This window comes from Phalacrocorax aristotelis, chromosome 19 (assembly GCF_949628215.1).
Source record: "Phalacrocorax aristotelis chromosome 19, bGulAri2.1, whole genome shotgun sequence".
In the NCBI taxonomy this organism is placed as follows: domain Eukaryota; kingdom Metazoa; phylum Chordata; class Aves; order Suliformes; family Phalacrocoracidae; genus Phalacrocorax; species Phalacrocorax aristotelis.
The window spans coordinates 2,270,324-2,283,984 of record NC_134294.1 but is presented as its reverse complement, the minus strand read 5'-3'; the positions used below and the strand labels follow the sequence as shown (position 1 = coordinate 2,283,984).

Genomic DNA, 13,661 nt, shown 5'->3' with positions numbered 1-13,661 from the left:
TCTCCTGTACTCTGGTATTCCCAAATTGTTCTCACTTGTTCTCTTGAAATGCGTTGCATACACCTACTGCTACTAATTTATAGCTGGGCATAAGGAGGTAGGTGAGCAAAACTAGTTTCTAAGCATAAGAGAACATGAACTTTTTTGGACGTTCAGTCTCTGGGCTCGCTACCTGTCGGTGCATTTCTGGTAGGAGATGGTGAGGTGAAGCCTGGTGAGTGAGATGTTGAAACTCAGTCGTGTTACGCTGCTGAATATCTTCAAGTACAGCTTCTCGCTTCATAACAGCGACTGTGTTGTTTTGGCATTTGGGGTAGACTAAATGGAAAAAAACAATCTCAGAACTAGGAAATCAAAGCTACAAAGCTGCTGAGTATTCCTTTCGGTTCGTTTTTCCAGAAGAAATGGTATGTTTTACAGTGTCTTCTGTTTCAGCCGCATCTCCCACTATGACTGGAAATGATGACTTAGGATAGGCAAAGGGAAGGTGACTGGGTGTAAATCGGGCGCCGTTCACGCCAGCAGGGAGTGGTGTGTCCCCTTCCTCCTCCCACTTGCCAAAGTTGTGTGCAGGTGGGCGAAGGGGATGCATGGGTTCCTTTTGCCGTACTCTGCAGCAGCACTAGCCATTGCTGAACTTGAGACATCATGGTTGTAGTTGGGTATAGCATGCTGCGATAGCTGCTCCCCTCTGCTCCTCGCCTACCCTCCGGAAATAGGCTGTTGCCAGAGGTGGAGAAGTCTGTGTCTTGAGATGAAAAGGGGCTAGTGAAGTTCAGTCATATAATCCATCCTTCCAACTTGCTCATTTGCTTTGTGGAATAAAAGTTTCTATCATCTGAAAATGTGAAAGAAACTAATTAAAGCGTTTCATAGACACCTATCCACGTACCTTAGTTTTGTCGCAGGAAAAACCAAGGGCAGAACTAAGTGTGGAGGCAGAGCTGTGTTTCTGTTCTCAAGGTGGTTGCCTTCAGGTTTCTGCGCAAATGGGGTGTGGTGTGACACGTTACTGTGGCAGCCTTTAATGTGCCATTCCTGTGCATAAATAGGTGTTCTCCGTGGCCAGCGAGCCTCGCTGAGAAACCTTAGAGGCTTGACTTTCAGTGTGTTGATGCGTATTTGGCTTTTCAGTTTTTGCTGTTAGTTTGAGTCGGCATTACATCTTCCCTCGCTCTGAGCTGTGCTGATTTGTGTGCGGGGCAAAATGATGCAGATCTCCTAAGTGGCAAGTCTCTACCCATGAGGCTGGTTACAGTGGATGCCTCTTTCCCCGCTGTGCATTACCTGCCAAAAGCCTTTACTCCCCATCTCATTGCAGGCGCTGCCCTTGTGTATTTGTTGTTACTATGCAGTTGCCTGTTTGAATCCTTCTGTTTTGCAGGACTGAATAAACTCCAGTTGACTCTGTGCCTTGACAGAAAGGGAACGCCTGTGCTCTGCTCCTGGCAAACCCTGCGTAGCATTAGCAGAACACACAGTCCAAACTTTATGGGCAGCTGAGTTTAGAATAACTTAAAGGTTAATGAATCTCCAGCTGGGAGAGCAATTTTTAAAGAGGCTGACCTGCTGGTGGTATAAAGGAGAAACATTTGCAGTACTGGAACTGGTTCCTTACATGTCATATGTGGATAGCGATGCTGGTGCCCTGATCTCTCTGCTGCTGGAGGACTCGGTCCGGAGGACACGAGAGATGGGACACAAGGGAGAGAATTCTGTTCTCAAAACTTTGATTTGGGAAGAGCACGTGATTTTAATGGTCTTCTCTTACATCTGTGAATAGAGTAATGCATTCCGAGTGTTATGTGGTGCCCTGTCATGCTGAACACAACTGACGTATCTCCTGTTCTCCTGTTGCAGTGAATCTGAAATCCTGCACCATGACAAACAATATGAGCCTTTTTACTCTTCCTTCGTTGCACTTTCTACACATTACATCACTACTGTGTGCGGTCTAAGTAAGTGTTCCCCATACTTTGCTTCTATTGCTCTTGTGTTATGGTTAGGATATAGTAAAAGTGAACTAGAACAGAGCACAAGTAAGCTAGAACTGGGGTCCTTTTGGTGTTTGTCTCAAGCCCACTTTCTGAATCAGACTTGTGATGTGACAGCGTGCCAGGCCAGCGTTGGTAGCTTTTATACTGGCAAAACATGGTTTCAGGTGGAAAAGGCAACTTGCCGATAGGAGTGATTGGCCACCAAGTACTGGATGGCATTGCCTTTTTGGTTGCTTATTTGTTGGCCTGACTACATTTATGGAAAAGAATTTTTGGTCAAATGAAGCATTTAAATCTCGTTTCAGGATTCCTAGATTATTCTTTAGCAGTTATGTTACTATGTTGGAATTAACAATCCAAACATTGTGACTCAAAATATTGTATGTTATTTGGCTGACAGAATTTGGCAAGTTCAGCAAAAAAATGGTTTTGGTCAACTTGTTTCATGTTCCTCAGTGCTTCTCTCAGCATTAAATAATGTTGCTGGGGAAGCCATTGTATCTATCGAAATTACCTTGTTGGGTAGAAGGAGTAATCCTTGCTTTACTGACATTTCTTGTGTTACATTTTAATGAGACTGAATTTATGTTGCATCTGTGTGTTAGGCATGATAAATTGCGTACTGTTCAGTTTTACTGAAATCACGAAGAACATCTTACACTGAATTACGTAAAAACTTGTACTGAGTGATGCAAGCATCTGCTTTTTTCAGTACCAAGAAACCAACTGCAATCAGTGGCAGCTGCTTGTAAAGTCCTGATTGAATTCTCACTGCTGCGTCTTGAGAACCCAGATGAAGCGTGTGCTGTTTCACAGGTGAGCACAGATTTTGACCATGTGGGCAAGGCTGAGTGCGAAAATGGACTTTCGCCTCTAATTCGGAAATATTTGCTCTAATGTTGCATAAAGCAAAATTAATTAAGTTCATAATAGTTAAGGTGTACCAGTTTGGTAGAGACTGATACCTGCTGAATCTTCTCTGCGTTCTTTACTCAGAATTTCTGCTTGTGAACAAGCTGAAGTAAAGGTGACCTGAAGCCTCGGTTGATTCTGTTATAATTTCCTACAGTCTTATTTGGTTTTGTAGAACAACCTGGATCAAAACTGTTTGAGTTTTTAAAGACGGATTCTTCCCCAGTTGTATTTTAGTCTTCTGGGAAAGCTTAAACCTGTTTCAGAGGGGAAAGGCATGTGAGAAGTGTTCACATAATGTGGCTTCTGATAGGGCTGGCTTTAAAGCTTGGTGTGTCATAGGAGAGAGAGCTTTTCCTTAACAAGCACGTGGGACAGTGTTAGTGACCCGAAATACCTGCAATTAGTAACTGTCACGGCCTTAGGTATGAGCTCGGAGTGGATTTGAGATGTTGCAGTAGCCTTACTAGCTGAAGTTGCAGTACTCTTAATGCAGCTTCTTAGAATAAACGCTATTGAGGAATGATGGGAGTCAAGAGAGTGTAGGTTGTACTTGATGTCTTTTTCTTTGTAGAAACATCTCATTCTACTGATAAAGGGGCTGTGCACAGGCTGCAGCCGCCTAGATCGAACTGAAATTATTACCTTCACAGCAATGATGAAATCAGCCAAGCTGCCTCAGACTGTCAAAACCCTCTCTGATGGTAGGTGTTTTAATTTACAGTTATATCCCTGCGGCACTTGAGTTAGGGCATAGAATATACTCTGGGTTTGATGTACGAAATGATGTCTTGCTGTTTCCCCTGCAGTAGAGGACCAGAAGGAGCTGGCCTCCCCGGTGAGCCCAGAACTAAGACAGAAAGAAGTGCAGATGAACTTCCTCAATCAGTTGACATCAGTCTTTAATCCCAGAGCCTCCTCATCACCATCTATCACGCCAGAGACGCAGGTAAACAAACAGCCCTAGAATAGAAGCAGCCTGAATTTTAGCGTTAATATCGTTGGTGCAGGCAATGATAGAGGGCATTAATTGGTAGTTTTTTAATACACACGTGTAAAGAAAACCTTTCTTAAGTATGTGAATCCTACTTGGGTGTTGATGAACAGCAAATGAGCAAATACTGTTTGCGTTGTATTGGCAGTGGTAGTTTTGTTGCCTCATGGAAGCTGATGTTCAGTGATATTCATAGCTCTCGAGTTCTGCTGCTGATGAGCCTTGCTCCTGTGTAGAGACTTACTGCAATACCCTGTATTTTTAATGCTTCCATGATATATTTAGTACGTGCTTGCTTTTAGGTGGAGGGAGAGAGCGAGGATCAAGCTTCCACAGATCAAACCTCTGCGGCAAAGACAAAAAGCATATTCATCGCTCAGAATGTAGCTAGCCTGCAAGAACTCGGTGAGAATCACCTTTTTTAGAGCTGGGGGAAAAAAAAACACTAGAGCAAATGACTCTCCAGTGTTACACGTTAGAGCTCTGAATGGGAATAAACTTCCTGACCTCAGGCGTTTGTTCTTTAGGACTCACCCAGTTGCATGCTGATGTTACCAAGGGAGGTTCCGACTGTAATGTAGTTTTCCTCATTGCAGAGGAGATAAGCTCATTATATTTGTATGCAGTAGCTTTGTTTTTGGGGTGAAAAACAGGTGGATGATACAAAATAGCCTATGGGATGGATTACTGAGCAGGTATGAGTTATCCCTGGTGTGCCACGTAACATGCACACGGAGTTGTGTGACACCCGTTACAAGTACTGGCTGAAAACTTCCCATCTGCTTTGTGTGTTGTAAGCTAGTCTTCACCCTGTTGCCTCATCTGTGATGGTATTTTCTCACCGCAAATAATAATTAAGCCAATTGTTGATGACTGTTAGATCTGTTCTGCTTGGAAGCTCTCCAATGGAACGGTAAAAATAACACTGCTATTTTTGTTTGGTAGGTGGCTCTGAAAAACTGCTGAGAGTGTGCCTGAACCTCCCGTACTTTTTGCGATACATAAATCGATTTCAGGATGCGGTGTCAGCCAACTCGTTTTTCATTATGCCAGCCACTGTGGCAGACGCCACTGCCGTTCGCAATGGGTGAGAGTCTGCCGTCACTCTTCTCTGGTAGATGCTGGGTACTCTGCATGAGAGAAAATAACTGTGCTAGCTCTGCAGTATCAGTTATTGTGCTGCTCCTGTGAGCTGTCTGATGTGTTCATTGTATCACTGAACCTTGACGTGTGTCGTTACTGTAGATTTCATTCGCTGGTAATAGATGTGACCATGGCACTGGATACTCTGTCTCTGCCTGTGTTGGAGCCCCTGACACCCACACGTCTCCAGGATGTGACTGTTCTTGCTCTCAGCTGTCTCTATGCAGGTGAATGGATTTCCTATATTTTCTTTGGAGCTTTAAGGCGCTCTTGCTTTTGCTCTGCTTTGTTACCGGCACATTTGAGGCTCAGCTCACAAGTAACCTTGATTCTCACGAATATGAAAGCTGTGCAGCATACTGAGTAGTCTGTCTGGTGACTGGGTTAATACGAAAATTGTTACAAAGTCTGATATATTCTGCAGATGTTCTTGTCAGTAACTTAAAGAAAGACCAAGTGACTCAACACCTTAATAGCCTGTAATTTCTGCTCTTTTTTTTAATGACTTCAGCTTAATTGGTTATGCCCCAAATCAACCTCGTTTCCTAGGAGTGGTTTAAATACACCAGAATCCTGAGTGTTTAATTGGTATGGGTAAGATTTTAGAGATGTGGTAGTCAAATATGAATATTGCCCTAAAAATGGTATTGAATTACATGGTAAAAATATTTCCTCCTTTAATTGTTCTCATGCGTTTCTGTAAGAGAAAACTTGGCTCTTTAGGGGGGGTCCTTCAGAAAGATACTTATTTTTTTTTTTATCTCTCAGCTGTAATATTGGGTATTCCCAGCTCTGCCAGGTTTCTGGGCATGTTTTAATGTGCTAAGAGGAACATGGAGTCCTGATGCTGGCTCTTAATAAGAATGTTACCTCCACTTGTTTTCAATCAGGTGTGAGTGTGGCAACTTGCATGGCCATCCTACATGTGGGTAGCACTCAACAGGTACGCACCGGGTCAACAAGTTCCAAAGAAGAAGATTATGAAAATGATGCTGCTACTATTGTACAGAAATGTGTAAGTCGATGAGAGAGCGTTTGTTGTTTTCATTCTCGGGAAGTGAAGTGGGTAGAATTTATTTGGATTGCAATACATATCTGTTATTTCTAGGCATTAAACTTGCTGATAAAGGACGTAATGGGGAGGCTAATTGTAGAGCGCAAAATGCAATTGTAATTGGAGTTTTAAAAGCGTGTGTGGTGGTTTATTATTGCCCAGTGGAGCGCTTAAACATTACCGTGGTTTGGGATTTATTTGCAGCTTGAAATCTACGAAATGATCGGACAAGCCATCAGCAATTCACGCCGTGCAGGGGGTGAGGTAAGATTTCCACCTCGACAAGCCTTTTTCGCTGTTTTTGTGCTGATGTATTTTGGCATTTGGATTAATACTATTTTGTCTTTTTGGTGTTTTCCCCCCCTCCCCACCCCCTTCACTTTTGGGATGATAGCATTATCAGAACTTCCAGCTGCTTGGGGCTTGGTGTTTGCTAAACAGCCTCTTCCTCATCTTGAACCTCAGCCCCACGGCCTTGGCTGATAAGGGAAAGGAGAAAGATCCATTGGCTGCTCTTCGCGTCAGAGACATTATTGCTCGTACCAAGGAGGGCGTTGGGTCTCCCAAACTAGGACCCGGGAAAGGGTATGTAAATAGCCCATTGAAGTAATCATTGTCAATGTATCTAACCATGCCCAGCAAGCAACTACTCTGGGGTCTTGTCATCTTATCTGCATTTGTAATTCAAGTCTTGATTCTTGAAAAGATGGTAGTCTTCAGTTTAGCAAAGCAGTCACTTCACTCAACTTAATATATATATATATATACACACACACACATATATATATTTTCCCCCTGAAATTACATCATATCCTTTATGTTTCTGTAGGCATCAAGGGTTTGGTGTTCTGTCAGTGGTGCTAGCAAATCATGCCATCAAATTGCTCTCATCACTTTTTCAAGATCTGCAAGTGGAGGCATTGCACAAGGTGTGTAGGTAGCACGTATGTTCCCATGAAACATGTTGCTTTCTCCACTGAAACACACTTTAAATTCCCTTTTCAATGCCGTCCTCCAGGGCTGGGAGAGCGATGGTCCGCCAGCAGCGCTGGATATCATGGCTCAAAGCACATCCATCCAGAGAATTCAGCGGCTGATAGATTCTGTACCACTCACTAATTTACTGCTGACTTTGCTATCTACTTCCTACAGAAAGGTAGGAACTGGCATACAGCTAGAGAACTTCTGTAGCTGAACCGCTCCTACTAAGTGTCATCTGCGTGGAAAATTCTCACTTTACAAACTGTGCCTATGCTAGGAAGAATTTAGGATTCTTCTTTTGGAAGTTGTCAACTGGGGCCTTTCTCTTTCCTCTTCTCAGAAGAGACTATTAACTTGACCAGCTTGTTCTAAGAAAATTTTTCTGTAAGCTCAGTGGTATTTGTGAGTTTAGTGAGAAGACTGAAAGGCTGTATTCAAAACAGATGCCTTTGTTAGAGCTGTTACTTGAAGTGTTGCTTACAAGCTTCGCTTCGATTACTTGTTTTCAACCATCCTGCATAATTTTTAATACAACCAAAGGGGGAGAAGCTTTGAAAAACTGTTAATAAATTAGTTGAGTCAAATTTGCTAGAAGGAAATTAAAATGCATTGGGAAGTTACTCTTGTTTTCAAATTCTTATCTTTCATAATCCTAAAGCTTAACTCGTTCTGCTGTTCTTCTAAGGCTTGTGTCTTGCAGCGTCAGAGGAAGGGCTCCATGAGCAGTGACGCAAGTGCCTCCACCGATTCTAATACTTACTATGAGGATGATTTTAGCAGCACTGAGGAGGACAGCAGCCAAGGTAATGCAGTTTGCAGCAAGCAACTTAAGTCAGGATTTTACGCTGTCTTTCAGATTTAGTGGAAACCTGGCTACTGGTCTTATGCCTTCTTGGACTGGAATGCCATGTAATGCTGAAAATATGAAACAGTTTATAAGGTCGATTTGGCAGAAGTAATGCTGACTGTACTCTTTTATGTAAACTAAAGCCAGAGTGGCTGGGATTTGGCAGCGTTTGCTTACAAGGAGAGTGGAAATAATTTCTTCTTGTAAATTCCTGCTGGAGTGCTGCAGAAGTGCTTAGCCTTGTGATTTGGAAAGGAAAAATGAAGGTAGCAGCCGTCTTAACTGTGCTCACTGAAACTCTTTCAGGCCTTTTCTAAGCTGCATAGTTTGCATAAGGTAGTTGTTTATAATATTTTGCCTTTTTTTTTTTTCCTGCCCCCCTGCGTTAGATGACGACAGCGAGCCAATCCTCGGGCAATGGTTTGAAGAGACAATCTCTCCAAGCAAAGAGAAAGTGGCCCCGCCGCCACCCCCGCCACCACCCCCTTTGGAGAGCTCGCCTAGGGTGAAAAGCCCTAACAAACAGACTGCTGGAGAGAATGGGAACATCCTGGCCAGCCGCAAAGATCCAGAATTGGTATGGGAAGGTCTTCAGGCTTAATGAAATAACTGATGTGCTGTAGTGTTGTTCCCTTGTCAGTGGCTAGCTACTGTGACAGACAACACGATAAATGTCAGGTATTTTAAATATATGGCTGATGGAGAATCAGTGACTGTCTTGGCTTTGAAGAAAGACCTTTTCTCTACTCCTCCCTCAGGTGGAATATCTTCGTATTTGTTACTGCCAGGGAAGCAAAGCCTGAGGATAATATCTCTTTGGGTTACAGAGGGAGAGGGAAAATGAGAGCAGAACTATAAGTGAAATGTCTTGCTGATAGAATGCTTTTAGCTCCAACTCCGTTGGGTAAAGACAAAAATCAATACTGCGGTCGGGAAGTTAGAGACGTGCAGCCCTTTCAGAGAATTCTAAAATTGGTCCCGATATAGAACGCAGAGTGCAGCGAGCTGGATTGTGATGAGTAAACCCGTACTCCGCTGCCAGGGCTGGAGTTGGGGGCTTGATTTGTTTTGCTGGTGCTTTAGTTTTTGTTTAATCTCGTCTTACAGTCCCTCTGCTTTTGTTGCTTCTATAGTGTGTTTCTCTCTCTTCTTTTCAGTTTTTGAGCCTAGCTTCAAACATTTTGAACTTTATCACTTCTTCTATGCTGAACTCCAGGAATAACTTTATTCGCAACTACCTGAGCGTCTCTCTGTCGGAGCAGCACATGGCTACACTGGCTAGCATCATCAAAGAAGTGGATAAGGACGGTCTTAAGGGTGGGTGAGCAGGACTTCTCTGTTAGAGAAACAGACTGTAGGATTTATAGGTGTATGCTTCCTTAGTTTCACGTGGAAATTTTAAGCGTAGGAACTCAACGGTAGTAAATGGCTTGATCCCTGTCTATTGCAGGCACGTCAGACGAGGAGTTTGCTGCTGCACTGTATCACTTCAACCATTCCTTGGTGACCTCGGATCTTCAGTCCCCTGCCTTGCAGGTAAGTCTGGTTGAATGTATAAATAAAATGAAGAAGCGTTGGTGTCCATTAATGCGTCTACACGGACTCTCTGCACCTAGAGTAGTGTGTTGGTGATTCCATTTGGCCTTAGAGTATATTTTTTTGCAAACAGAAGTTGGAGTATTTTGGATCCAACAAGTGGAATGACCTTTGCAGTCATCCAATACCAAACATCCCGCAGAGTGTAAACTTAACATCTAGAGTTCAGATTAATCCACTGAGCTTTGAAGGTGGTGAAAGCTGGAAAGGAAATGAGTTTGTATACTTTGTTTTGGAGAGTTGCCTCTATCCATGCATTTATCAAGAGGCATTTCTGCAGATTTGCCTTGCTGTCCGGGCTGATGCCAAAATTGGAATCAGTCTCGTTCCGGAATTCTCTCAGGAGAGAATCAAATTAATCCTTCTGCTTTCATGTACTGACTTTGTAGCCTCTAGGTTTCTCTGCTAGGTCGTAGGCTGACCCGACTTAACACTGTAAGGGGAGGTTATAAATCTGCTTACCAACCAGTCAGTTCAATCCCTATACTTTTTGTTGTCTGTTTTCTCCTGTATTTAAAACACTGTTTTGTGTTTTGTTATTTTTTAAAAAGTTGGACTGTTCAGAAATCTGCCATTTTACTATATTTGAAAAGAAGCAAGCATTACTGTGATCGGTCAAAGAGGTGGTCTTCCAAATTCTTAGATACACAGCAGCATAATGTCTCCTGCTGCGATACTGCAGTAAATGAGTAGAGCTCACTAATGCCATTTTTACTGCATTGGCACTGAAGGTGAAAGTCTGTTGTGTTTTAAGTGGCAAAGTGACAGCGTAAGTGTCCCTCAGTCACCATGCCATATATTTGAGATAGGAGGGATACTGTTGTGTGAACCCTTACGAGCCCTGAGAGCCCTGCTGTTTATTGCCATCTGCATGTTCAGATCATGCTTTTAATTAAAGCATCAGGCAGGACTTGCCTTTCCTCAACAAGTCTCTGTTTCGTTCCAGAACACACTCCTTCAGCAGCTGGGAGTTGCCCCTTTTTCTGAAGGTCCGTGGCCTCTCTACATCCATCCTCAAAGTCTGTCGGTGCTCTCGCGACTTCTCCTGATTTGGCAGCATAAAGCCACTGCCCAGGGAGATCCGGATGTTCCAGAATGCCTTAAAGTTTGGGAAAGGTGAGATAATTTTATGTGAAGCAGAAAGTCATCTCTTACCTCTCTCATTTTCTGTCAAGTGAAAATTCTCTGGGACCACCGTAACAAGTGTGTGTGTTCTCTGAGCGGTGACGGTATGAGACACCTGGAGGAGCAGGGGGTCTGTCTTCTGCATTGCTGGAGTCCTTCACCTAAAGCATAGGAAATGAAATCTAGAATTGGAATTTAAGTGGGTGGAGGCTGAATTACTTACAACTGTGCTGGATTTAAAAAGGGAAGGCAAATGTCTTACTTCAGGTTTCGGGTGGGTTTTGTTATGAAGGTGCCAAGAGTTCTCTACGCCATTATCTGAATGCGGAAGTCTGTTCTAGCTGACTTAAAGCTATGGTGGACAGCCTTTCCTGGGGGAGCAAGTTCGCATCTCTTTTTCTCCCTTTGCATGATTGTTCATATTTTCCATCAAATGTATTTGCTGCTAATTGAGCTTTTGTAGGTTTTACTGTTTGCATAGTCTCATTCCAATACATCATGTAGTGAAAAATTTGTGAAATTGTTGGTATTAGAAGAATAAACAGAAAAATATGATTATGAAAATGTTTCTCAAAAATCTCTTTAACTAGAGTTTAAAAGAGGGATTAAGCAAGGAGAAAAGTAAACTTTTTAAACTTCCTCTCTCATTGTCAGGTTTGTGGGCACATTGAAGCAAAATGCCTTGCAGGGGACCCTTCCCAGCGACACAGAAGATCTGAATGTTGAACATCTCCAGCTGCTGCTGCTTATTTTTCACAATTTTTCTGAGAGGGGCCGCAGATCTATCATGATGCTCTGTATCCAGACAATTGTGGAGCTGACAGTGAACATGGACACCCAGCAATGCTCTGTGCCACTTATCGTGGCACGTCTACTCTTGGTATTTGACTACCTGCTCCATCAGTATTCCAAGGCCCCCATGTACCTGTTTGAACAGGTAAGATTTTCACATCGTGTTCTGGATATTTAGTTGGTTACCCAGCAGAAATCTGTACCAGGCAATTGTTCGGTGTGTTCTCGTGTCTTCGTGGCCTTTGGGAGTAAATTGGTTTTGATATTGTTACCGGCCTCTGGAGTTATAATGCGTGATTAACTGCAGCTGCTGATTCCTAGCAGCAGGTTCAGTTTGAGTATAAATTCCTTGTGTAACTACTGTCCTAATAAATCATGTTAAGGACAGAATAAATGCCTTGTCTTTCAAAATCTTGAGTATTTGGGCATTTAGGCACCATTTCACAAATACCTTGTACACTGTGTCCTTGCTTTAGCCTTTCACTGTTGAGGTTTTTGGCACTGCTCTCATTAAAGGGATGCTAGGAGTTTCCGTGTGGCCGTTCCAGCTGTTGGAAGCTTGACCATTGATTTAAACTGCTCACTCCAGAATAAAAATTCTCATATAGTGTCTAGGGCTTCCCTCAGAAGCTGGGAATGATTTATTTTAGCAACAGGGTTGTCTGTATTTTATGGCTGTTTTTCTGTTGGTGGTGGTGTTTTCCCCCCTACCCCTTAATGACAAGGATGCCATGGGTCGTTTTTTGTCTGTTTTTTGTTTTTTTAACTTAGGTGCAATATAATTTGCTGACTCCGCCCATTGGCTGGGTGAGTGGATCCCAGGAAAGCAGCAGACGAACGCCTGTCCCACTTTATCATGGGTTTAAAGAAGTAGAAGAAAACTGGACCAAACACTGTTCATCAGGTAAGAAAGAAAATGTAAGGAATTTTTTATTCCAAGATTTGCTTTTACAAGTAAATGAGAGCCCTTCCTGTGCCCTGGTGTGGGTAGCTTTTCCCCCTTCTAATGGGCATAGTTACAATAGATAAAAATGCATGTAATAATGCAAGAAAAGTTTTACTAAACAAAATAGTTGTCTAGGAGTATGCTACAAGTAATTGAAAATAAGTATGTATTTATTGTGCCAGGACTATATGAGTAAGAAAAGCTTGGCCACGTGTACCATAGGTTAAAAGCTCCTATAATGTGCCACGGAGCTAGCTTAGTAGAATCTGATATTAGTCTTAAAATGTGAAAGGTTGTGGGGAGGAGGGGAGAAGATAACACAATACTGCCTAATTATAACTGTCACTTTGAATGTTATTCTCTGTCCTCACATTCCAGACACAGTTCCACAGCCCCGGTTCTACTGCATCCTTTCCCTAGAAGCTTCTGAAGATGATCTGAACCGTCTAGATAGCACGGTACTGGGATTTCTGTTTTAAAGACCTTTCCGTAAGCCTCGAGGGCCGCGTTGATTTGACAAGCGCATGGGAAAATAGACAAGAAGGAAAGACTTGAAGCAGCTAGAGCAGGAATATTTCACTGGGTGGAGATAAGAGTAGTGGCTGAATCGGATAATACAGGATGCCTTTTTGTGCCCAGTTACATGCCAGGGAGGTCAGTATGCAAAACCGGCGAAGATGTGTTGGGCTACTTGTGGTAATGCTCGCGACTCCAATATGTGTGCTGTGACAGAGCGCCCTATCATACTCATGCTTACTTTTCAGCGCTGCCAAAACATCTGAGACAAAGACAGGTGGTGTTAGAGTTGCTTTCTCATCATTTTGCTCCATATTCTTCCTGGGTTTTGTTTCCTCGGTAAACTTGTTGTCATGAAGGCTATGGGCTTGCTCCACGCACGCTCCCTTATAACCTGTTCGTTGCTACTCCGACTGGGGAGAGAAATGCCTGACAGAACTAACTTCCTGAAGTTCTGTTTTGCATAGTTCTGGTCTGTGGGTGTTCTGAATACTTAAGAGCTTGACTGTATGTAAACGCAGAGCTGCGCAATTTGCAAAGCAACAGTCCTGACTTGTCATCTCTTGCAGGTTTGTGAGGTTCTTTTCTCTAGGACTATGAAGTATGATGAGCTTTACACAGCCCTGACTTCATTACTTGCAGCTGGGTCACAGTTTGATACACTCAGGAGGAAAGAGAACAAAAATGTCACTGCACTGGTAAGACTGTAGCTGTAATGTTGTCTGTACTGAGGACTAACAAGTTTTCAGACTTGGTAT

The 13,661-nt window shown here is 43.0% G+C and overlaps 1 protein-coding gene across 6 annotated transcripts in view; it reads left to right on the top strand.

Moving 5' to 3' along the window:
- UBR4 (ubiquitin protein ligase E3 component n-recognin 4) overlaps positions 1-13,661 on the top strand; it is an 80,374-nt gene that overhangs the window by 3,277 nt on the left and 63,436 nt on the right. For all 6 annotated transcript variants that reach the window (XM_075114241.1, XM_075114240.1, XM_075114239.1 and 3 more), the window contains exons 2-22: positions 1,861-1,958; positions 2,710-2,813; positions 3,484-3,613; positions 3,719-3,858; positions 4,206-4,308; positions 4,849-4,990; positions 5,149-5,273; positions 5,937-6,061; positions 6,305-6,364; positions 6,495-6,685; positions 6,930-7,029; positions 7,119-7,256; positions 7,767-7,884; positions 8,318-8,505; positions 9,086-9,245; positions 9,379-9,464; positions 10,471-10,640; positions 11,304-11,586; positions 12,213-12,345; positions 12,766-12,845; positions 13,473-13,601. In XM_075114241.1, the coding sequence (XP_074970342.1) occupies positions 1,861-1,958; positions 2,710-2,813; positions 3,484-3,613; positions 3,719-3,858; positions 4,206-4,308; positions 4,849-4,990; positions 5,149-5,273; positions 5,937-6,061; positions 6,305-6,364; positions 6,495-6,685; positions 6,930-7,029; positions 7,119-7,256; positions 7,767-7,884; positions 8,318-8,505; positions 9,086-9,245; positions 9,379-9,464; positions 10,471-10,640; positions 11,304-11,586; positions 12,213-12,345; positions 12,766-12,845; positions 13,473-13,601 (2,803 nt within the window). The remainder of the gene's footprint in view (positions 1-1,860; positions 1,959-2,709; positions 2,814-3,483; positions 3,614-3,718; positions 3,859-4,205; positions 4,309-4,848; positions 4,991-5,148; positions 5,274-5,936; positions 6,062-6,304; positions 6,365-6,494; positions 6,686-6,929; positions 7,030-7,118; positions 7,257-7,766; positions 7,885-8,317; positions 8,506-9,085; positions 9,246-9,378; positions 9,465-10,470; positions 10,641-11,303; positions 11,587-12,212; positions 12,346-12,765; positions 12,846-13,472; positions 13,602-13,661) is intronic.